This window comes from Rhinolophus sinicus, linkage group LG04 (assembly GCF_036562045.2).
Source record: "Rhinolophus sinicus isolate RSC01 linkage group LG04, ASM3656204v1, whole genome shotgun sequence".
Lineage (NCBI taxonomy): Eukaryota > Metazoa > Chordata > Mammalia > Chiroptera > Rhinolophidae > Rhinolophus > Rhinolophus sinicus.
Window position 1 is genome coordinate 99,733,871 of NC_133754.1, and position 25,785 is coordinate 99,759,655.

The window sequence follows — 25,785 nt, forward strand, 5'->3', positions numbered from 1 at the left end:
TGCCTCCCCTGGAGTGAGTGAGTCTCTCCAGGAGGTGCATCAACCTCTAGAGGAAGCAGGGCACTGTGGTTTGCACTTGAGACACTGAAGTCCCCACCTTCCTGCTCTGAGAAGCGACCTTTCTACTTCGTTTGGGAAGGGCAGCCAGGTTATCCCCAAACCAACAGTCGCTTACCTGCATTTGAGATACAGCGTCTGGCCTGCTTGCATGACATGCTGGGTGCCTTTTAAACTCAGTTCAGGGCCTTTTAATTTTGAACCTGAACTAGATCCTGGAAAACAAATTTTTGAAATGTATTATTTGCAAACTACCCTCTCATTTTTTTTTAAGTTATATCTTTCCATAAAGGTGACTTTTCATCTTTATCTTACTTGCATATGCATAAAGGTACAGCTACCTTGTTTCCTTGAAAATAAGACCTAGCCAGACAATCAGCTCTCATGTGTCTTTTGGAGCAAAAATTAGTATAAGACCCGGTCTTGTATATAAGACCGGGTCTTACTATATTACAGCAAAATGAGACTGGGTCTTATATTAATTCTTACTCCAAAAGATACATGAGAGCTGATTGTCTGGCTAGGTCTTATTTTCAGGGAAACACGGTACTACAAATTTATTTTAATTCACTAGTTTTTTCTACTCCAAGTCTTACTCATGAGTAGTGTCTATCCTATTATACCAAACAATCTGAATAATATCCAAAAGCCCATTAATTTAGAATAGTAAGAGATTTATACATGGTTCAAAATGTAACTATATTAAGACTGTATAGTAGGTTATTAAAAACTCTCAGGATAAAATGTCAATGAAATCCAAAATACAGTTCTAATACCAGTGTGGGTCATCTGTATATACGGCCTGATCTTTTTTCTGAATACAGTATATAGAAATTTTCCTGAGCCATGATATTTTGGGTGAGTCATTTCTCTTTCTGAACTAGTTTCCTCATTTGTAAAACTAATTTTAGAACCAAAATCAGTTTTAGAAGCCATTTGGTCAGTCTTACATCATCTCCAAGTGCCCTCTATCAGGGAACAGAAAAGCGGGAACTGCTCCCCCCTCTGTGACATTGGACGAGCAGATTCCGTGGGGACTGCTGTAAGACTGAAGTGAGCTGCAGAAGTGCCTTACAACCCTGCACAGTTCTAAGAGCCATCCTGTGACTGGCTCTGGGACCTGCTGAAGTCATTCCTCTCCACAACTCTGCACATTGACAGACTGGACTGCTGGGCCCTGGATCTCTGACTTGCTGTTGCTGACAGACCCAGTTTGGTGCTACAGGGGTAGATCCTCTCCTGAAACTCTCGCTGACGGTCAGGCTGGACCCCTACCAGGACCTCTCGGCCCCTTCGCCTCCGCTCGCCCCTCCCCTCACCATCCTCCTCCTCTTCCTGCTGAGGCAGCTGCACAGACCGGGTGAAAGCTCAGGATTAGAAGGAATGAGGGGGGAGGGAGGGAAGGTATTCTGGGAGAGAGGAAAGTGAAATATTTGGAGTCAGCCTTAGGAGATCTTTTTTTTTTACTCAAAACATAGGTTTATGCAGCGGAATTCAAGGTGGGAGATTGAGCTGAATGGTCCAATGTTAGATCACAGATCGGAGAGATGAAATAGATGATCAAATGTCCACGGTTAAGTCTAGCAGTGCTCCCTAGTGTTTCTCTTGGGTCCTAATATTTCAAACAAACAAACAAACAAACAAACAAAAAACTAGACTCAGTTAAAGATCTGCATTCGAAGCCAAATTTCTCCATTTATTCACTGCATGGCTTCGCACATTTCTTAATTTCTTGCTACTTGGCAGACTCACGTATGAAACTAGAAAACCTCACAGGCATTGTGTGTGGATTCAGTGCTGTGTCCTCTAAGTGGCAGACACCCACCATCACTGCCATCAAGCGGGATTCCGCCCCACCCACACTCCTGTCAGAATATTTTGCTGAGTATGGAATTGCAAAGACGTTAAATGAACATTTTCTGCTTTTCTGGAGTTGCTGGTGATATAAATTAATATTTTAAAAGTAACTTTTATGTAAATAGGTCCAGGTCTCAAATTGTTAACTGGAAAACAATGGCTGAACATTAACTAATTTAAATTAAAGTCACTGTTTCATATAGATACAATTGGTCTACCACATAACCCCATTGCACAACCTATTCAGGCACCTAGGAAAGCATTTTGTACTCGACTCACTTACGGGTTTCCTGAGGCAACATCAGTGGTCCATGGGAACACTGGGCTTTTCTAAAGCCTCGGCTAGCAATTGATAATACCTGGCCTGAGAAATGCCGGGGGCAGAATAATTTCTGCCCTTCTTTCTGGCATGGAACTCTGGGGATTTAGTTGAGCAATTGTCCGTGTGCTGGAAAAGATCCAGCACAGCTTCCTGCGGAAAATTCTGGCACTGCTTGCAGGTAATCTCTGTGGTTTGTGTGGAGATGATGAGCTTGCTCATCCAAGAGAGGCCTCGGGGAAGAAACTTCCCTTTTCATGATTTGATGCAATAAGTACTGTCTGCTGCTTTGGTTTCCAAAATGTGTGAATCTTCCTTCCCCCCACCCCCCAATTATAATCATTATTATATTTGCATTTTCCAAACATGTGTAACACCATCTTAAACAACCTTCACCCACCAGAAACCAGAGAGTAGGAGGAGGTATTTGCAGGATGAATCTTTATCAGCAACCTAGAACACCAGTGATCCTGACCCTCATCAGAGAGAAACTTTGACCTCAAAGGACTACCCAAATGCCAGCTGAGAGAAGATCCCGCATAGAATATATCATCATCTGCCTGGTCCTCCGGTCCCACCCCCAACGGAAAGAAGACTACATAGCTGAGTGGTTAAATAAGACACTGAGACAAAAATAGGGCGATTGGACAGTGTAGGGGGAAAGGCTAAGAAAAATATTTTACTATATAATTCGTCTCCACTGACATAAGTGAATTTTGCACTTGGAATGAGGAAGCTAGATAAAAGTCATTGATTAAAATAAAGGAAAGGAGAAGTATAAGGAAACTGCAAGTTACTGGCCACAGAGATCACCATTCCTCAGTTAATAAGAAGCTAGAGTCTCATAAAGATTAATGGAGGTGCCAAGATACAGTTTAACAGGAAAACTAATAAGGAAAAAGGAAAGTGAAATATTTATTCTTCAAATGCTTTGAAATGACATTAGGCCTTACCTCATTTCTTTGTGGCAGTTCAATATGGATACACCTGATTGAGTAAAGACTTAACTCACAAGTTTTGAGTGCCTACTGCATGTCAGACACGTTCTCCAGCTCCCTAGTGATACATATAAAGTTATAAACATGCACAGGTCCCATACGGGTCCATCTGCACAACACATGCAATCAGTTTTTCTCTTCTAAGTAGCTTAGAGTCATTCAGAAACAAACCCACAGGACACCCCATTTCCAAGGGTGGAGTGCTATAATTTAACTATGACCCACCCCACTGTGAAGCTCAACTCCCCCATTGTGAAGCTCTCCTGCCCCAGTGGGGTTCAAAACTCCAGTGTTTGCCAGGTAGCCTACACGCCTGGTTTAAAAGGCATTGTCCCCTCAGTGAACTAGGTGGTCTGTGAACTATTTTCATCAAAGTCAACTACAATACAACCATGTGGGGCAAAGAGGTCTCCTTAGATCAGGAAGAGTATTCTTTAAATAAAACAAAAAAACTCACTGCAGACCATGGAAATTAGCTTTATCACACGCTTCTTTATTAGGAAAAAGCTATTCAATGGTGTGGGCTGGTAGTGTTAAAAGACCAGTGTGTGTCTGTGGACTCATGTGAACAGATACTTTGCTGTTTGTGTCTGAATACTGTCTTCTTTGTCCGCTCCATATTGTCTGGTAGGTAGAAAAAGAATAGAACTTCAGGACTCTGACAGAAATCCCTCTCTCCCCACACGGCAGAGCTCTGGTAGAAAACCCACACACAGGCTGTCCTGTTCCCCACCTTCATTTCATGAAGCCAAATGGAACGCTTTCTTGGATTTCAACGGAAAGACTTAGTAAAACTCCAAGTATGGCTTTGTTTTGCAACCAAATCCAAAGCCCAAATGACGGAGGCTCTTTCTTCAAAGCTACTGTGTGAGATCCCAAAGGCACGAGCTCACACACGATGAACCACACACGGTTCACCATGTTAAAGCCGAGAGAAGACTATTCTGTAAAGTCTGACTGAAAGTACGTTTAGAAAGCTGCCATTTTATTGATCTACGTAGAAACACTGCTTTTACTGGTTGAATGCCACTTTAAGACAAGTCCCTTAGGCCCTCTTCCTTCCAGATGACATCCCTTGGCCTCTACTATATTGAAATCAGACGGCTGGTCTCTGTGAAAAAGGGGCCTTATTCAAATATAAATCATGAAATATCTATATTTTCGTTTTCTACGTAGAATAGTTACTCTCCAAAGCTCTGCTACTAACTATAACTAGCTCTGGTGTGACTGTGGGCATGTCACTTTAACCCTCCGATTCTTCATCTGCCAACAGAGGGGGTTGGACTGAGATTTTTACAATCCCTTCCAGCCTAAAGATTCTGTGATTCTGAGATCACACTAATTGATACCAAATGTACAAGTTAGAAATCCCATTTAAAAGACACGACTAATAAAAAGGCAAATAACTCAATTTAAAAATGGGCAAAGGATCTGAATAGACAGTTTCCCAAGGAAGAGATACAATGGCCAATAAGCACATGAAAAGATGCTGGATGCCATTAGTCACCAGGAAAATGCAAATGCAAACCACAGTGAAATACCACCTCACACCCACTAGGATGGCTTAAATAAAGGAGACAGGCAATAACAGGTGTTGGTGAGGATGTGGTGAAATCAGAGCCCTCACATATTGCTGGCAGGATTGTAAAATGGTGCGATCACTTCGGAGAACAGTACAGCAGTTCCTCAAATGCTTAAACATAAGTTAAATATATGACCCAGGTACCCCACTCTCCTAGGTACCTACCCAAGAGAACTAAAAACACACGTCCATATAAAAACTTATCCATGGCCCCAAAATTGAAAACACTCCAAATGCCCACCAATGATAAATGGATAAACAATAATAAAAACATTATGCTAAGTAAAAGATGCTAGCCACAAAGGCCACCATTATATGACTCCATGTATAGGAAATGTCCAGAATAGGCAATTCCATGGAGACAGAACGCAGATTAGTGCTAGGGGAGGGGGGAATGGAGAGTGACTGGCAATGGGCATGAGGTTTCTTTTTGGGGTGATGAAAATGCTCTAAAATTAGACAGTGGTGGGGGTTGCACAAGTCTGTGACTATATTAAAAACCACTGAATTATACAATTTTAAACAGTGAATTTTATGCTATGCGAATTTTATCGCAAAGCTGTTATAAAAACACAAACTCATGACTGAAGTACTCAATTAAGTTGAAGGCCTAGATTATCAAGCTATTTTGAATTTTGTTGCCACATACGATACCATCAGTGATCGATTTTATACTTGGTGTTTTTTCCAGCTTAAAGCTTTAGAAGGCGGATTTTAGGGAAATAATTTTTCCTTCAAGTTCAGTAACATCACTGTTTATGTATTAGAAGTTTTACAGACATATTGCAAAAACTCACTGTTCCCCTAGATTACAATCTTTTAAATTTAGTTTAATGTTAAATCACTTCTAATTGCATCTTTTGAATTTTAACTGAATTTTATAACAAATTTTTTATTTAAATTGGAATGTTAACAAACTGAGTCACATTGAAAATAATGTTGTGAGAAGAAATCTGATGTTTCCTTTTGAATTAAAATTGATTTCTAATTATTTGTTTTTAACACAAAGCTTTATATATTAGATTTATTTCACACGAGACGCATCTGTCTTTGATTTCGCATTCCATGTTTTCAATAGTACATAATCCTACATGATAAATGTTCTCTTTATCTAAGTATAAATCTCCAAGTATCATGTTTCTAAAATTTGATCTTAAGATCATGAGCCTCTACCAAGGTCGTATGAGGTTAATTAAGCATAATTCATAATAAAAGAAGATATTCTTTCCTCAAGATGTAGCTTATTAAAAGCTTATGATTCATAGACTAACTCGAGCAGCATTTTTCATTGGTAGCAAGAGTGGGAGAAAGGTTAAGAATGCAATTGCAAGTGAACCAAATTTCTAGACACTACCAAGATTTTTGTTTGAGATGCTAATTTCCTACAAGGCTATAGTACGTGATAAAAAGTCGCACGTTGGTTGTAACCTCTGTGTCGTGGCTCTAGTAAAGTATTTATCGGTTAGCAGGAAGTTTACATTATAACCAAATGCACATAGATGGAATAACTTAAATGAAGACCACACCACTCGCTACGCGGACACACTTTGAAGGAGGACCTTATAATGTGCGTTTTCCTCTCACTTCTAGGGTGATGGGAAAAGACCAGAGGGCTCATGTCCCATCTACCAACAGATTCAATCAAAGATGGCCCAGCATCGGCATAATCTGAGTCTCACAATTAGCCATGATATCCGTTTTAAAAATGTAATTCTTCCCCCAAAAACAGTTTTGCCTTAAATCAAGGAGGCACCAAAAGAAACGGTTTTTTCATAAATACATGCGCACATACATACCCTACCTACTTGTATGCACACTTTTCTCTCTGTGAAAACAGAGTTTGTTTGGGATGTGGTGGGGAGGTGGATGTAGAAATAAAAGGTTTTGTTGTGTCTGTGTCTTAATCACATTCTTCATTCTTCTAGGCACAGAAAGAGCTCTCTAGGCTGCGGTGTAGAAAATGACTTCTATCTGACAATAGCACAAAGCGCTGACGCACTGTTGACTAATCCCTTACGTAGCTAAATGGACAGATGTAGGATATTGTACGTTAGGGTACCTGTGTTCTTCCTCTTCAGGGTCCCCAGAGGACTCAATGTTTAGGTGGCTGCTGTCCAGCAACAACACGTTTCATTGGTAGAAAGTTGCTAATCCCAGGGACGTGCTACTTTTCTTTACATCTTTACATTATCTTAAACTCACTATTTTACCACGCGGACTCATGCAAAGAATCCACTGGTTTCTGGCCTTAGAGTTCTTGCTGTTCTAAGTAATCCCCAAAACATTACATTTGAAAGGTGAAGTGTCTGATATCCATGGCTTAATAGAAATTTTAAATAGTCGTTTATCTAGCATTTATGTCTTTTTTTATAGTAGGATTTTTTTTTAAATTTTATTGGGGAATATTGGGGAAGAGTGTGTTTCTCCAGGGCCCATCAGCTCCAAGTCATTGTCCTTCAGTCTAGTTGTGGAGGATGCAGCTCAGCTCCAAGTCCAGTTGCCGTTTTCAATCTTTAGTTGCAGGGGGCGCAGCCCACCATCCCATGCGGGAATTGAACCGGCAACCTTGTTGTTGAGAGCTCGCGCTCTAACCAGCTGAGCCACCCGGCCACCCCTAGCATTTATATCTTGAATTCAGGTGTAAGAAAACAAGTGAACACATTATTAAAAAGTTTCATTTCAGCAGTTAGCATTGTCACCACCCTATAGACACGTTCATTTGAATAATTCTGCTGCGGTCTGTTTTAAAGCTATTTTACAATTTGTACTTTAATTGTCGGTCCACAAAATCCTTGAATAGCTTTTCAGGGTGTGGCACAAAGGACAGCCCACGATGAGCTGTTGTGAAGTGGGCAGTCCCTAAAATAATCACAACTTGGATGGGCTTCATTCCATCCATGCATGAGTTATTCACTTTACTCATTTTTCCTTAAACTTTATCAAAGTTATTTAAAAGGAAAAATTTGCTGTGATTTGAGATGTTTACCAAGAGAAAAGTCCTCTCATAACATCGACATTCCGACTGTCAGTGTTTATGAGGGGGCACGTCTTCAGTGGGCCTCTCTGAGCTCTTACTTGACACTGGCTTCTCCGAGGGTGAGGGTTTCACAGGGCATGTCCATTTATCATTAGGCCTGTCACCAGGCTACCATCAGGAGCCTACCCTCCCAACGACCTGTACCCGTGCACAGCTCCTTTTCATATGACACCAGAGTTAATTAAGGTCAGTCAGTGAGAAATCTCCTGCCGACCAAGGAGTTACCTTTTCCCCAAAAATGCTCTCCTCCCACACCACTGTTCTTTCATTGAATAGGTTCAAAAACCACCTCCATAGAGCTGTCTAACAACATGTCATTTCAATTTACCGTACGATGTCATGGACGTTATCTGAGCTCCCTGGAGCAAGGGTCAAGATCTGGTTGACAGAGCACGAGACATAGCTTGGAAAGTATTCAGTAGAGAAGCCTGTTAGCGCTTCATCTGGGTATGCAAAGGGAGATGAACAGAACAAATGATCTTTAGACCCTAAAAGTGCTCGGAGGATGGTTTCATGTGTTAGGCAGCACTTAGCTACATCTCCATTTCTCTACCAATAGCGGGAAATGCATTACATTTGAAGTGTACCCCCCACTGGCTAGTTTTTAGCCAGTGTTAACTGCTCAGAGGACATGGGGGGCGGGGCGCTGGGTCTGCTGTCACCTCGTATAGAATGGATCATAATTACCAGTAGTGTTATGCTATTGTGCATGTTGATTTCAGGCCAGAATCTATGACCTTTCAGGTTATGAGCACCTGAAAAAGAGATCGCTCCGTAGAGGTGCAATTTCAATAAACCCGTGCAATATATGCAAGACTAAATATATAACACTTGGCTTAACGGAAGGAACTGGCCCTTTTGTTCATCTTTCATCAATTGGGGCATCCTCTTTAGAATCATAATGCTTTGAAATGCTCCAGTATCAGGTCAATGGCGATGCATATAGCTGAGAGAACACGTGACTAACAGGTGCATTCGGAATAGTACTAATATGAATAAAATGCTTGAACTGAACAGTTATTCATCTGGAAGCATTGGACAGTATGTGTGCAACCCATGACTTAGAAATCTAAAGTTTTCCCTATTCTACATGGTACTAGGGGTACAGTTTGGCCTGCCACCAAACATTTTACCAAATACTCTGCTGCCCATTACTGATCAATGTCACAGTTCCAGGCATCTATGGAGATGATGACAGGAAGGCCTCTGAATTTCATGGACATGTTACCTGCATGGATCCCTGTGGGCTCCCTTAGGAAGGAAAGCATCACAGAGAGGGTTTGGGAAATAGTTTATCAACTCAATATAGGAACTTGATGTAAAATGGTTAAAGCATAAAAACTAAAACTGGAACTTTTTTTAAAAAAAGATTTTATTGGGGAAGGGGAACAGGACTTTATTGGGGAACAGTGTGTACTTCCAGGACTTTTTTTTTCCCAAGTCAAGTTGTTGTCCTTTTGGTCTTAGTTATGGAGGGCACAGCTCAGCTCCAGGTCCAGTTGCTGTTGCTAATTGCAGGGGGCACAGCCCACCATCCCTTGCGGGAGTTGAACCGGCAACCTTGTGGTTGAGAGAAGGCGCTCCAACCAACTGAGCCATCCTGGAGGCAGCTCAGCTCAAGGTGCTGTGTTCAATCTTAGATGCAGGGAACGCAGCCCACCATCCCTTGCGGGAGTCGAGGAATCGAACTGGCAACCTTGTGGTTGAGAGGATGCGCTCCAACTAACTGAGCCATCTGGGAGCTCAGCGGCAGCTCAGCTCAAGGTGCAGTGCTCAATCTTAGTTGTGGGGGGCGGAGCCCCCCATCCCTTGCGGGACTCGAGGAATTGAACTGGGAACCTTGTGGTTGAGAGCCCACTGGCCCATGTGGGAATCGAACTGGCAGCCTTCGGAGTTAGGAGCATGGAGCTCTAACCGCCTGAGCCACCGGGCTGGCCCTAAAATTGGAACTTTTAAATGTTAGTTTGGTCACTGCCTATATAACCTGTCACATAACAGGTCATCTTCAGATTCACACACAGTTCTTCTTTCTGGGGAAAAATAAATGAATATATCATGTATGTTGCGATGCTATTAAATAACCTTAAAAATACATTGTGCTAAAGTTTTAATTTTGAATCCAAAATAATGCCTTAAGAGTGTTGTATAAAAATGATGAAGAAAGGTTATTGGTACACGGGCAGTGAGCCAGGCATGCACCTTAACACTCATCCAAGGACAAGCCCGAAACCTTATTGTAGCTATCCCAATGTTTGGTCTATTCTTTTCATATGTTCTTCAGCTTTATAACCTATTGCAAATAATGAGGGAATACCATTTACTTTGCACATAAAAATAGGGGAGAAATGAAAAGAGATTGCAAGGCTGAGCATGATGATGTTCTGACATTACTTTGAAGCTGACTCTGATGGTTTATGAAGTCCAAACTACAGAGAAAACATTTTTCTGGTGTTCTTTAGACTGTCTATAAGAAAGTGCTTTATAAATTCACTCACTAAGAGGAAGGTTGAGTGATCCCTGTCTTTGTAACCAATAACATACACAAAACCCTGTGACCCTTGAAATTTAAATGGCCAAGAGTGTGTGATAAAAGGGATTCATCACAGGGGAACTGAATTTTTGAAAACTCCATTAGTATATTTTCTAAGGCTCATTAAACACTATTCTTGGATGTGGGGTTTCTATTGTCAAAATCAGTTTCCTTCTTACTTAAATAATTTGAAATTGCACATATTTTGGAGACTAATCATAGACAATGGGAAGAGCATACTGACTGAACTATTCTTTTTAATTCTGGGTTCCTTTAATTTTCATATTTTCTTGTGCTCAGTTAATTTACATAAGAAGTGTTTGTAATAACTGTGCCTTCCTAAGATTTTACAAACTTTGAAAAAACTGGGCCAGATGGCTCAGTTGGTTAGAGCTCAAGTTCTGAGCAGCGGGGTTGCCGGTTCGATTCCCACATGGGCCAGTGAGCTGCACCCTCCACAACTAGATTGAAGGACAACGACTCAGAGCTGATGGGCCTGGAGAAACACATGGTTCCCCAATATTCCCCAATAAAATTTTTTTAAAAAATCTTAGATGGAATTAATGTTGTACAAGTTTTGCTGAGAGTCAAGGTTCTGGAAGGGAAAGTAACCTATTAAAAGCAGTATGCTTCCACCGGCAGTAACTCAACTTTTAAAGATATAATTTACTGAACATTTTTCACTCATTTCAGTATGTGATCCGAAGGCCTTCCTAACAAACATCCACAGAAGACTTTAAAGGCATTTATACCCCAAACCTGGAGAATATTGTTTTTAATTCTTGAGACATTTTATTCATGTACTTTTCATTAATCTATCTAGAACTTTGTTTCTAGAATTAGCCTTTATGATGTCTTGCAAGAAATCACATCTCTGATGAAAGAGAAAACAAAACAAAGCACCAATTTCTGTTATCAGTTGGCGGTCAACCTAATAGGCTTTAAAATAACTTACAAACCAGCTCATTTTGGTAGAGAAGACCAGAACCAATAAGCAGAGTTACATAAATCCAGAAGGAAGTACTCTGTGGAGAGGCACTAAGGACCCCAATACCAGAGCTGTCCCCACAAAGTTAAACCACCAACACCCTCAGGAAGAGGCTGACATGGGGGGTTAAAGGCTGGACTCCCATCCATGACTAGGAGTCTGGGAACTCGTCCCTCATTTGTCTCTTCTCCTGTCTCTCTTCAATGCCTGCCAACCCTGGTTTTTCCCTACTCCATTCCCAATGTGACCCCTCCCGTTCCCCCGCTTACCGTGTTGATTCCTCCATCCCTCAGCCTCAGTATTTATTCTTCTATTTAATATTTGAAACATACACTAAGATAGTAATGAGTAATAAGACAAACAAGATTGCTTTCTTTAAAGCATTTATAAGTGAGGCTGGACAACAGACAAATAAACAAGTAAATGTAGGTATATGGAGTTTCATACTTATAAATTCCTTTTTATATAAACATAAAATTACATTATATTTGTATGCTATCATGGAGTACCAGAGAGGGGGGATAGTTAAGCCAGCCCAGGGAGGGAGGGACCTCTCAGAAGAATGATGTTGAAGGTGAGACCTGAAGAATGACTGTATTTGCTGAAGGAAACATCAGGGTATCTTTCTCTTTCAAAGACTTCCAAATCTTCAAACCCTCCACAGCTCATCTTAGTTTTTAAATAATTGTTTTCTTTTACCAACTGTCCTTCAAGTCCCTTGCATCTACAACTCTGCTTTCCTTGACCCCTTTGCTAAGAGGAGAAAGCCTATTGTCTTCTTCCAATGCCCTGGAGTGTGTACGTGTCTGTGTGTGTGTGTGTGTCTGGGTATGTGTGTTTTTAGTCTGCGGTCTACCTGACTTCACTCACCACTAGAATAAAAGCCACAAGTGAACATTCACTACAAGATATGCCCAGGAGACATTGTGCTTTTGGAAATCATGGAAGAGGCCTGCAATGAGGGGGAGAAAAGAAAACGATGGGATGTGCACGAGCCAGGACTTAACTCATCCCGCCTTTTCACTCCTCTTCCTAGCTCACACCATGGATGGTCCAGGCCAAGAGGAAATAGTTTTCAACCCACATGTTCTCATCCAAGATGGCAAAAGCAGTGGCACCAACAGTAACAGCACCGAACATCTTCAGGCTGTGTTGGTGCACCTAGAAATTCAAGTTCCCAATCAACTGTCCTCTTCTGTGCTGTTTGGGAACCTTGACCAGCTCAGAGGGTCCCAGCAGGAGGGTTCATCTAAAGGAAATATCTCTGGGAACCGTTTCTCTAGTGGCTGGGCAGCTCAGATCCTCATTCTGAATCCCGAGTCTGGATTCAGTTCAGGAGAACATGGCCAGCTCAGCCAGGGCTAAGGAAGGGGGTCACTGGAACCAGAGGGTGCTTCAAATGGAAGGAACAGAACATTTCAAATGTGTGGGGAGAATTATTGCCAGCTCTCAGACATATTTGGGCCAACCTCCTCCACCTACACACACACGTAGATTCTTAGAAGGAGAACTAATGTGGAACCATGACGTCTACAGAGGCCCCTGAGGCCCAGAGGAACGGCGAGGAGCGAGTGTCAGACGTTTCGGGCAGAGTTTATTGAATGACTGACCGGCACTGTAGTGGATTCACAGCTGTCAAGATGCATCAGCAACAAACCTTTTGCCTTGAAGGGCTTCCCTTGAGTGGCCTCTTAGGACATGAGTCATCTACAAGTAGATTAGGTAAATAACAAGAAATGTAGATTATCTAAATCAACAAATAGAGGTCACCTCCAAACTATGTGTGTTTTCTTTTGAAAGGATGTGCTTTTGAGCACAGGGAATCATACTTTGCTAACATAAGTGATTCATTTCAGTAAAATCCACAGTTAATGTCCCAAAATAAGACAATGATAAACATATAGCACAATAAGTACAACCATGTTTCTATCTCGAAATAAAATGTGTTACTTGATAATTGCTTGAGCACCTTTCAAGTGAATATGTTTGAAATGTTCTAAAACAAAACAGTCTTCTACGCCTGCCTGAACTCACACTGGAAGTTGGGCATCACCCTAGAATGAGGACTGCTTATGAAATGGCATCAGGAGAATTACGTTTGACATGATCCATAGTTTTCCTCATGAAATCACAGCAGAAAATACAGCATTCCAAAATGCTGTAAGAAAATATATTTTTTGAAAGAAATTACCCTCCCCCCCAGTCTGTACTTAACATTCTCCCACATGGTGAGTGAATTATTCTAGGAAGACCATGCCTTGCCCAATTTGCCTGGACTGCAAAGCACACATGAAAGAAAAACAACCCGATTTCTATATTTTAGAATTTTACTACTCCTAAAAAGAGATCTGTCTGGATATAGAATCACTTAATTTAATGTCCAGTCTAAAAGGCTAATAGACATTCTTGAAATAGAAATTCTTGGAAATTAGCATTCATGTTAGTTTCCTGAATTTCTAAGTGACTTTATGTGGCAAACACTTTGCATTGGGTATTTTTCACTTACCAATTTTGGAGTCAGGGACGGGGCAACAATTGGTAGAACCACTTTTAATCTGTGCATCAACAATGTACGTCAAATATTCCCTAATCCTCAAGAAGTTATAGGTACACAGGGTCCATTCTAGGGCAATAGGGGATAACGATAATTTAATAATAAATAGGGGAATTACTCAATTCTTTTTTTTCCCTCCAGTTCTAGCAGAATTCCCTATGGAGAAGATTTCAAAGCTATAAAAATTTCCAAATAACAGCAGAGAACAAAAATCCAATCCAGCAGGAGACATTAAGTGGAAAATAGAGTTAAACAGTGTTTTCGAAAAAGAAAACAATACCATTAATCATAGGCGAAATGCTGTAACAGGGGTTTACATTGCCTTTTAAAATTGTTTGTTTGCAATCCCTCTAATATATCCCTGCCTTTCCATCTGTTTATACATTTTTGGTTTCTCTAATGCCAAGTTAGAAAAAGAAAACAAGCATAAAAATCAAACAGTATATGTATCACCCCTCCTTATAATTTTCATCCAAGGCATACATCCATTTGACCACTCTCCACTGTTTCTTCGGAACACAAGATAAAACTCCTCAAAGGATGGCAGGATACAATTTTTCTCAGATTGGGATAAACGTGGCCATATTCGGGTATCCCAAAGTGTCCCTCTCCAAGTAATATAGATCAAGAAAGACGGAAATCGCTTTTTTCTCTCTTGACTTCTTGCACACTTGGATAGCTGAAAGGAATGCTCTAAGGAAGAGCAAGAGACCCAGGGAGAAACAGGGCTTAAAGAAATGTTTCCATTTCTGATAACAGTACAAGGATCCTGATCAAACAGGGAAATCAAGGCCTGTGGCTGTGGCCGTCCCAGACCGAAAGTAACTCCTCCAGGAAAATGCTCGGGAACACTTGTCCTTTTCTCACACAAAACAGCTTGTTATTCTACACCCTGAAAACCAATCTGGTTTTCCTTGATTCCTAGATTTTAACATTCAAGGTATGTTAGGTAAATGTTCGAGGGAAGAGCATCGATTTTAAAATCTGAGGCATAGGTTCGAATCCCGATCTGGTCATGCCATAGGGGTGTGAGTCTTGGCAAGTCACTAAAGGTTTCCGTGCAGAAAAGAAAATTAAAAGTGTGCATGCTCAGTGGGTGCATTCCTCCCCCTTCCCCTTGGGGTCGTGTTTAGTGTACCCCTCCCCCAACCCAGGTAGGGCCTTCAGAGTCAGGGTCCTTGGCTGTACTCCAGCTTCAGTAAGAATAAGCTCCAAGTCTTTGCGGTTTCAGGGACCTAAAAGGTTCCCCGAGCCGTAGACACTGGATTCCCGGCACAGGGCAATCCCGGCTTTTTCTGAGGTCCTGCGTGCAGAGAGCTTTTCCAGAATCAAAGTACTGGCTGCATCGTCCGTCCTGTGTTTTCTGAATTAGTTTAAAGCTACTTACAGGAGAGCAGTTTTGAAGCCCATATAAAATCATGTTCTTAATGGCTTTGGAGACCTTTTTCTGACCTGAATTTTTAGAAAGGTACTTGATTGGAAAGGTCCTTGAATACTCATGATACTAGGAAAATCGGCCTGATGAAAATTCTGTCTTAATAGAGACTCCAATGGTGTCTGCCACAGGGAGCAGTGGAATCTCCAAAGGCCGCTTTAAGCTGGAGTAGCAGTGGCTTCTCACATTCTTTAGAGATGGCAATATTCCCAGGAAAAATGGTTTTGAAAGAAGGGAAAGACTAGCACACTCTCATCGCTGCTTATTTCCTTCTCCCCTCTTCGTTTAGGCTGGAAGTCCTGGAGATAGGAGGGTGGTTTGGAGTCTGATGGAATGAGACTGAAATGATCCAGCCTTACTTATCTCTTCTGTGCTCTTAGGAAAAGTATTTCATTGACCTAAGCCTCAGTTTCCTCATGTTTAAGAGTACTGTGCTACCTCTTGGGATTGCATAAAATAACCAATTCAATCAAAGTGCCTGACAATCCAGAAGGGTTGGCTTCCTCCTTTCTACCTCCCCCAAAGCATACAGCCTCACCACATCCTCCAAACGAAGGTACTCAATCAGAGACTGTATGATACAAGCCCCGAGAAGCTGCAGAGCTGTCTACACTCAGAATCTGAGGGTCAGCTGTCCTCCCGTGCTGGTGTCATGGCACTCATAAGAGGCTAGCAGCCTCTAATCAAAAGTTGTACCCCAATCAAAAGGTCTGTGAATCGGAAGCTTTTCCACTGGACCAGTCGTCTCACTCACAGGCATTGTTTAGAAGGGTCAGGGCGTTATTCATTATTATTTTCTTGGCCAAACTCCTGCCTAATATCTAGACTGAAAAGAAAAGGCTAAGTAGTGGTGTGGTATGGCAGATTGAAAAAAATGGCCACAATATTGTACAGCTCCTCCCATCAAGACAGGAGCCTATTTCCCCAGCCCCTGACTCTGGGTGAGGACCAATTGAATGTGGCAGAGGGGTATTGTAAGAATTCCAAAGCCCAGGCCTCAAAAGGCCCTGGAGCTTCCATCGTTGCCCTCTTGGACCGCCCCTGCCACCACGTAAGGAAGCCAGGGCCAGATTACTGAATGGTGAAAGACCCATGCAGAGGGAGACCCAGTGACAGCCAGCACCAAGGTCCCAGTTCAAATGTCAGGTCACTACAGCTGCATGAGTGACCCACCATCCAGCTGGATGGATGAAAAGCCATCCAGTGGAGCCCAGCTCAAATTTCTAATCCACACATTCATAAGACATAATGAATTCTTGTTTTAGGCCACTGAGTTTTGGGGCAGGCTGTTTCATAGCAACAGATGACAGTTACAAACGCTGCCATGACTCAGCCCTGCAGAGGCAGTGACCCAGTAGTGTGCAAAGTGTGTACACCTCTCACGTTTGAAAATAAAAGTGTTCACGTGGTGCTCACAGAGTGTCAAATCTTACATGCCCTATCGGTACCCCAGAGGCTCTCAGGGAAGAAGTGGCTATCCTGTTGCCCCCAAAATAAGACCTAGCTGGACAGTCAGCTCTAATGCGTCTTTTGGAGCAAAAATTAATATAAGAGCCGGTCTCATTTTACTATTATAGTAAATGAGACCAGCTCTTATATAATATAATATAGTATAATATAATACCGGATCTTATATTAATTTTTGCTCCAAAAGACTCATTAGTGCTGATTGTCCAGCTGGGTCTTATTTTTGGGGAAAAGTAGCATTCCTGGTGTTTCACAAGGTCCCAGAACCGCTTCTGCACAGTGGCCGGCCAGCTCTGTCTCCAACCAGGCAGTGACTTTTCTCACCAATGGGGACAGACCGCTAGCACATCACAAAAGTCAGCAGAACCAAAATGCTCCAACTGGTAGAATTCAGCCTCCCAGGTGTGTGTGAGGGAGAGTGTGTGTGTGTGTGTGTGTGTGTGTGTGTGTGTGTGTGTGTGCTGATCCCAGCAAAGGAAACATGGAGGCAGGGGCTCAGCTGCAGAGGCAAAGCAGCGCGAGGCCTCCCACAGCCCTGTGGGGAAAGCAGGGCTGGGAATGAGGCACACGGTTGGTCGGGACAGGTCAGTACACATATGGCACCTTTTGAAAGGACTCTAGACATTTGCCAATGCTTCTATAGAGGAAAGGCGGAATGCTCCGTGGTGTGAGGCAGAGAAGAAAGACTGTTGTCTAGATCAGCAATTCAGGGCCGGTTCCTAACTCACATACACCACTCAGCAAAACAGACCCACTTTCCTCAGAAGGCAATTCCGCTACATCCATTGATGGCACGTCCCAAACATGTCATCCTAGCCTGTCTTCTACACACTAAAAGCATAGTCTCCTCCTGGCAGGAATTCTTGTAAGTACAGCTTCCTCCACCTTGTGATATGCCCCAGTAACGATTCAGTGCCTTTTACACATTGGCACGTGGGCAGGTGCCTCCTAGGTGGCCAAGCCTCTCAAATCAGCCCCAGGGTACGGGTTCTCAAAGCCAGGTGTCTGGATCAGGTGCATCTCGACCTCACCTGGGAAGTTGTCAGAAATGCAAATTCTTGGCCCCAGCCCAGACTATTGGAATCAGAGACTCTGGATGTAGCAAGCTCTCCAGGTAATTTGGATGTCTGATGAAATAGTTTCTTAACCTCTGCCTGGAGCTTTAAAACTACTGGTGCCTGGGTCTCCCCTTCCCCCGCCCAATTGTGATTAAACTGTCAGGAGTGCAGCCAGGGCAAGACGGTGTTTAAAAGCTCCCGGGAGGATTCTAATGCAGAGCTAAGGCTGGGGACCCTAGAGAGAAGCAAAGGGTTTCCCAGAACTCAATGGGAACAGTAAGTACTAATCAGCGTTTTGTTAAAGGTGGCCTTGAGTTTAGGTGGTTTCATATTTGTGGATAATGAAAGCCAAAGCTTTTCGTTTATACAAGGTTCACTTCAGGCCTCTTTTAACAAAAGAGTCTGATCATTGTTAAAGCTTGGGTGGTGTAGACCACAGGATGGGTCTGTGGCTTGAAAGGAAATCTATTCCCACTCCACCCCTTCAACAGACTGGAGACTCGGCTGAGAAAAAAACGCCTGTAAGCACTGTGATCATCTATGAAAGGACAAATGCATTGGCCAAGATTCGCAATGAGACAAGGAAGAGCGCAAGTGCAAAACACATTAGATCTCAAGCCAGGAAGAAGCAGAAAAAAATCGTTATCAGCGATAGCACGACACCATGAGACAACTTGACCACAGAGATTCTGGAGAAAGAGACACCTTCGCTGGTTTTCATTACCAAGTAATTTTGTTTGGGAAGCAAATGCCTTGTAAAACTTTGATGTATGGTTAAAACCTATTTCATGCCATTTTTGCTCTTTCCCCCAAGTCCATATTTTCTAAGACCTTGATCTTGCACCGAGGATTTGGTTCACCTTGGTATCTTCAAGATCACATCTCTGTTTACTTTGATTACAGGTCCAAGCTAAGTCTGTAAAAAAAAGAGTCTTGAAGTAGGACACAGGTGTCCCAGCAGAAAACGGGGCACAGAACAATGTGGGGGCCACAAGAGGCTGCTGGCCAGCCCAGGTCCAATCCCTGAGTCACACAGGTCAAAGGTGAAAAGGACTTAGACCCTGACACCAGAGTTAAGAATCCTTTACTAAAATCAGTGCTTCTCCATTTTTAATGTATCAACAAAACATCTGGGGACTTCATTGAAATGCACTCTCTGATTCATTAAGGTCCAGCATGGACCACACTTGGAGAAGCAAGTTTTGGAGTATGTTGTAGGTGTGTGCAAAGTATGGGGCTGGGGGGGTGGGGGGAGGCACCAACGTGAGCCCTGACCATGCGCTTCAGATTTTTCAGATTAGGTCTCACACCTTCCTAGTAGGGAGGGCCTGCCAAGAGCCTGTTTGCACGAGTGGTTGAGGAGAACCCAGCCGAGAAAAGAGGAAATCAGGCGGGTAGCCTGGTCTTGTGCCTTGAAACCAAAGGCTCCTATTGAAACAGAGCATTGGTGCTGTGTGTGGATGCCTCTGTCCTTTGGGTTGGCGTCAGAGCCCGGCACCCGAGGACTCAGATTTGAGTCTATGAGAGGACACGTAAGTCTAACCGTAACATCTGACAGCACTGTTGTCTCTAAAAATTGGATAAGACACTGCAGGGTCAAGTCAAAGCTCTTGGCACCTCACTAAGAGAAGCAAAGACAGAACTTCTGCACAGACCAAAGCCCGGCTTTGGGGGCTCAGAGGACTCAGGGAAGTATGAAGACAAAACGGATAGGGATTATGGGAAGTAAGTATTTCAGAGAGTTGAAGCTCATAGCTGATTTCCCACATCTTAGTCACTTGTTGCAGCGGACAAACATCATCTATTAGGAACAGTCCCTCTAAGGAATCCACTGTCACTGAGACCAAATGGACAGGCAGGAGCACACCCATATACTGGAATAAATTCCTATCTGGCCTTGACTCATTTCTTATTTGAAATGATAATGTGGCTACATCATTCATTCATTCACTCATTCATCCAACACTTCCCGAGAACCTCCATGCCAGGCATTACAGTAGGTGCCAGGGATCTGAGGACAGCTGGAGTCTCTCCTCAAACAGCCAGGGCACAGCCAGGTGAGAGGAACTGGAGGAGGGCTCATAGAGCGGCCACGTATAGGAGGGTACGTACAGGAGGATACATGCAGAAGTGCAAGAACAATTCATTCTGTCTGGGGCTACAAGGAAGCACTCGGGGAGATGGTTCTGAGCTGGATTTTGAAGGCGGGGGAGGAAGAGATGCAGAGGGAGAAAAGGGTCTAGCAGACAAGCAGTGCCAACACAGGGCAATGAAAGTACGAGGCCCATCTGTAGAAGGGTGAGTAATTTCTGACTGGGGTAGAGTTTGTGTAGCTGGGACACAGGGTGTGTGGAGAGAAGTGGTGAAAGATGAAGCTGGTACTGCAAACCACAACTATATTTAAGGCACAGCAGTTCAAAAGAAGAATCTAACTACTCACAAGAAACATTAATCTTTTCACCGAATCTCTCGGCATACTACCGAGCAGCCATTAACTGGATATTCTTAATTCAAACCCCTATGGGCTTTAAGGAAATCGATGAAATTTTTATATGAGAAAAAGATGCTGGAGTTTACAAAGAAATTTTAGTACTGCAATAATGTCTCTCAACAAATATTTGAACACCTCTACGCCACCTGGGGTACAGGAAGTATGAAAATGAAGCAGAAATGTTATCTGTAGACTAAGCGTTGGGATCCCTTCCTGGGTCTGTCACCAGCCAGCTGCTGACCTTAGCTGGGGGGAAAATATCGCCAAACTGCGCTGGGTGGATTTTCTCATCTCTGAGGTGAGTAGATCCCATCTACGAGGTTCCATGTCGCTCTCCCAATGTGTGTGTCTGTGAGACAAGATCAAATCTCTTGAGAACATCAAGGAGAAGAGCAGTAATCAGAAATGGCTTCACCAAGACTGATGGGAAATCCCCAGGAATTCTTGACATCCCCCCACATCCGTCCGCACCGCAATGCAGGAAATCTAGTCCACTATCTCCAGCAGACTCAATGGAACCATTTCCTTAATGAAACCCCCTTAGCAGTCCCAGATGCTAAGCCAGAGGCTGTCCTTTCAAGCCCTCCCTCAATTACCCCATTCCTTCCATTTCCTTCCCCTCCCTCAATCTGGTATAAAGCCCAGTAATTTAATCAGCAGCATGCAATTTCCAAGGCACCCTAGTGTGTCAGGAGTCAGCGGTAAGCCTGGAGAGCATCTGGCAGATCCCCTCATTCCTTCCCAGCTCACCACTACACCACGGCCAGGGGGACAGACTGGATCCTTCTGTTAAATTGGTTAAACCCAGTGCAACAGGTGCTTTCAGTGCTTTGAACCATCCCTAACAATACATTTTTACTTAAAAAAAAAAAAAAGGCCGGGTGTTATTAATATTACAAATGTCCTTCCTCCCCTATCCACAATGACAAACACTCTGAAAAATTATGATATGTACTTGACACCCAGCAAACTCATGACGATGACGCAACTAAACCAAGAACCGGACAACCGCAAGCTTTGCATTTAACACCCAAGTGCCAAGCTTCTCTCACTTTCTCTCCATTCTTAGGCCCATTCACATACCATCTCAACTTAACATACTACAGAAGCTGCCGCTCTGTTATTTTTTCTTGCTTTGCAGAACTTCCCAAGCCAGAGTAAATATCAGCCATGACTTTGCTATAGGTTGGAGAACACTTCCTCAAGGACATGATATTTTTTGGGGTCCATATAAAACCATTTTTTTGCAATATACCATTTTCCACTCCATTATTATATACATTCAAAGTAGATTTAGAATGTCTCCATCGTTTTTGGTAAGGAGAACAAAGCGATTATTTGGTTCTAAAACGTCTTATCAGATAGGTTCAGTGAGGTTTAGTATCCTCATTGAAGTTAAAACTCTTTTAAAATAAAGTTATTTGGGATCAAATAAGTGAGCACTGATAACAAAAAAGAAATGCATATGGGTTTAAAATGACTGGAATCCTTAGAAGAGATACTGTAACTAGAGTTATGAAGTAGAGTCTGCTTCCTAGAGTTAACACCCTGCTAAAGAAGCCCAAGACAATGTTACAGGAGTTTGGGCATCCTCTAACAGCTTGTGCAGCCCACCAGAGACCAAGTTAATTGGTTGTTTAGGTGCAGTCTAGTGAAGAAGAAAATACTGTGTGATTACTGACAGCGGGGAAACCCAGTTCGTCCTTCCAGCGTCAGCTCTGGCTTCTCAGTTTCCCATCCATGCTGTGCGCAAATGTTGGTAAGGGAGGGAGAGAGAGAGACAGACTGTTCAGCCTGTTTCTTAGACTCATTCATTGGATGTTAGAGTTGGCAAAGGCCTTAGAAATAACCGTCTATTCTAACTTCTGAAGCTTATGTACGGAAACCAAAGCATCGCTTAGTTTTCACTAAAAAAGAAACTGGATAGCTCATTAAAGAATTTTCTACAGGGAAAGAACAAAACTTCAAATAATAATAAATAAGGTAAAAAACATTGAGGAACTAGAGTAGGTGACTACTTATAGTTCACCTGCAGCAGCATCCATCAGTTAGAAAACTGAGCGGATTGCCAAAGGTGCTAAATAATTAACATTTCACATATGCAGTCGAGAGACACAACCAAAAAAGTGTGGCTGCCTAAACCTTGGGCAAAACAACAAAAATCATTGCGTACAATTAGCTTTATTATGAGATATATTACATTCAATTTGGAAATGGGTATTATTTTCATGTAATTGTTATTTAACTTTATGTTATTCATGTAGACTTCCCTCCCAAAATTTCCAAGTGAAGCATTTCCAATTAGTTATAGCAAATTGTAAATGTTAGCTGCTCAAAGACACAGGAAAAATTGGGACAGAAAAAAAGGGTCTGTGGCTTTAGTGTAGGACGTGGTGGTGCCTTAGAAGTAAGAAAATGAGGCTTTGGAGAGAAGGGGCTTTTTTTTTAAAGAGGAAGATTGCAATACAGACGTGTTGCAAACAGCTAAATTATTGGCATCTTTTTATTTCCCAGGGTATTTGGAAGAAGATACATATACTCTTTGGGGGAAATGCATTATCTTTTTGTATTACTGAACCTCTGGTTATTTTACCTTGCAATGCACACATGCACATCACCCCCCACCCCCCACACACAGTAATAATAACTGATAAATCTGCAAAGGCTGTGAGCAGACCCTGGCCCAGGATGGGTGCAAGCGGGACTCCTGATAAATCCACAGGACAGAAACTTGGCCCCTTTTGGGCCCCCCTCTCCAGAGCTGCGGTCCTTGGGTTCAGTTCAAAAGCCCTGATATGGTTTAGAAAGTCAGTAGCGACTGTTTCGCCGACTGTTTCACCGTAAGATGTTTGTTCACCAGACGGAGAAGCCTGTGGTTTAAGGCAGGCTTTGAAATTACCAATGCCTTCCGCTGATGGAATGGTCCTTAAACCGGCAGGTAAAGGGGTTCTCACCTTGCCAGTGTTTTGTCTTGCTTTCTTCCTATAACACATGTGTAAATTTTGTTTAATCACAAGAGTTCCAAGATTTCTGCCTCATTTAAGTAAAACAAAATCTAAGAGAAATCACAAGAGGATCTTATGTTTCTGAAAAGCTTCCACCGATCTCAGTAGCCCCTAATAGAGAACTATACTTCACTAGTCAACCACAGCTTTGAAACAAAAATAAAGGTATATCTGTGTGAAGCAGAAAATCTAATAAAACGTATATTCTTCCCTCCATTCTTCGGATTTACGGCAATTACCTAGATTTACCTTTATGTAACAGACAGATGGACTTTAGCAAGTTATTTAAATGCTGTAAGCAATTGTATCAAAAAAAGTGACTTTCAAAACAAAAATGTATTTTTGAATTAGAAAAGCAACATTTAATTTAATATAGTTGTTTTAGCAACTTTCCCAACTTACAGCGAGTTCTCAGAATTACTTCACCTTGCTTCTAGGTTTAATGGTTTCACCAATCTAGTTGGAACTATTGCTTGTTATTTAGAAACTGATGGTCTAATTAGTTTTCCCACTGTGAAAGACTATTTGACTGTTACAGCCTTTGGAATTTAACAATAATTTTTTAAAGCAAAATACGCTCAACCCTACTGACTTTCCTTCCCGGGATCATTGCAATAATTTATTTTATTATGCTACTGTCTTTTATGTCATATTTTACCTTTTCTCCATGATGGATAACAGAAAGGCGCTCCGAAATCGGGCTCTCTGTGCCCACGGGGACCGAACCAAAAGGCTCGGCCACTCTGTCCCGCTAGGCAGAGCCTCGAGTCCGAGCTCCGAAATCCCCGCGGGCTGTGGCGCCTCGCTGGGGCGGCTTCCAACCTAACCGCTGTGCGACCTTCTGGCCCCGAAGGTTCTGCCGCCTGTTTCCCTAACGCCCAGGAAAGGGGCGGACCTCATTCGTTCCTCAAACCGCATCTTTTGGTCCAAATCATCGGCCCTTTCTTCTTTCGGAATTTAAAGGCTAGATTTGCAATTCCGAAACTTAACGGTATTCGGGTTCCCCACTGGCCTCGTTGGTCAGGTTCACTCAGGTCGGCGACCTGGGCAGGCTGCGCGCTCCGGCCCCGCGGTGGGAGAAACGCGGGAGGAGTGGACGCTCGTAGGACATCCCGGGGACAGTCGGGCTCGGGGACTCGAAGTGAGTCGAAAGATACCAGCTCTTGCCATCTCCGGGGTTTTGTCTGCTCCCGGCAAACAAGCGAACCCTTCCAAGTGGGCTCTCCTCCTTCCCTCTCGAGGCGCGACGTCGTGGCCTGTGCCCAACGTCGCCACCGTGGGGCCTCAGCCCAGCCCCCCGGCAGCCTCACGGGAGTTCTGAGAGCCGCGGCTCTAGGCTCCGGAGGGCCCCGCGGACCCGCGCCAGGCCTCCTGGAAGCAGGTCTGGGGTCAGGCAAGTCCGGGTGCGCGGCTCTCCCCGAGCCCGGAGCCGGGCAGAATGGATCAACGACTTCAGCCGCCAAGGGGCAGCCCCAGCGCTGTCCAGGGCGGCGATGCCCGCGGGGCTCGCCAGCTGCTCTCCGAGGCGCGCACCCTGACCACCCAGCGGAGGAGAAGGGCGCCACGGAGCCAGGCGTGCCCACTGCGACGCGTGTCCCAGGTTCCCGCCGAGGCTCGCCTCCCCGAGGGCCCCCGGCCCCGGCCACCAGGGTGTGCCCCTGCCGCCCCATCACGGCCCGGGTAGCGCCCTACCTGTGAGAAGCAGACCGCCGAGCAGCGCGCACAGCAGGACGCCGGTGTCCCAGCAGCTGACCATGGTGAGCGCGACGCGGCCTGCTCGCTCGGTGCCCGCGCTCCTGACGGGGGACCTATCCAGCCGCCGGATCCTGTCTTCTTGCTCTCCGCGGCCGCTGGCCCTGCGCTCTGGCTCCGCGCCCCGAGCGCCACTATCCGCGGCTCCAGCCAGGAAGACAGCCACTTGCCGGGTAATCCTCGCAGCTCCGCGTCCTTGGCCGCTACGCTCCAGTCCCGGAACCCGCTGCGAGCCGCCGCCGCCGCCGCCGCCACCGGGGAAGAGCCGCGAGGAGTGTCCGGCGGACGCGCTCCGAGACTCCAGCGGACCTCGTTGAAGAGCAGCTGAGGGCGGGGGCCATTTATAACCTTTCCACAGCCCACTTCCTACCCCGGCACCTCCTTCCAGTGACGTCAAGGGGTCCCCCACCCCTCATCCGCCTCCCCACCTACCCTCTTCCTCCGGGACCTGATTCCCTAAGGCTACAGAGAGGGGCGGGGGCTCCGGGGGCGGGGGGCCGGGGCTGAGCGCTCCGCGGGGCGGAGAGCGCCCGTGCTCTGGGAGGCGCTGGAGACGCGTCCAGGGAGCGCAGCCCCAGGCAGGTTCAGGGTCCGCGCTCCCGTCCCTCCTGCCCCCGTGCCTCCTCCTGCCCCCGTCCCTCCTCCTGCCCTTAGT

The 25,785-nt window shown here is 44.1% G+C and overlaps 1 protein-coding gene across 1 annotated transcript in view; it reads right to left on the minus strand.

The window, feature by feature from the left end:
- The window catches only part of FLT1 (fms related receptor tyrosine kinase 1), a 159,277-nt gene extending 133,838 nt beyond the window's left edge, over positions 1 to 25,439 (minus strand). Inside the window, exons 1-2 of the mRNA XM_019736494.2 lie at positions 25,071 to 25,439; positions 176 to 272 (exon numbers count right to left, since the gene is read on the minus strand). Of these exons, the coding sequence (XP_019592053.2) occupies positions 176 to 272; positions 25,071 to 25,134 (161 nt within the window). The 5' untranslated portion in view covers positions 25,135 to 25,439. The remainder of the gene's footprint in view (positions 1 to 175; positions 273 to 25,070) is intronic.
- Positions 25,440 to 25,785: the final 346 nt, after the last annotated feature.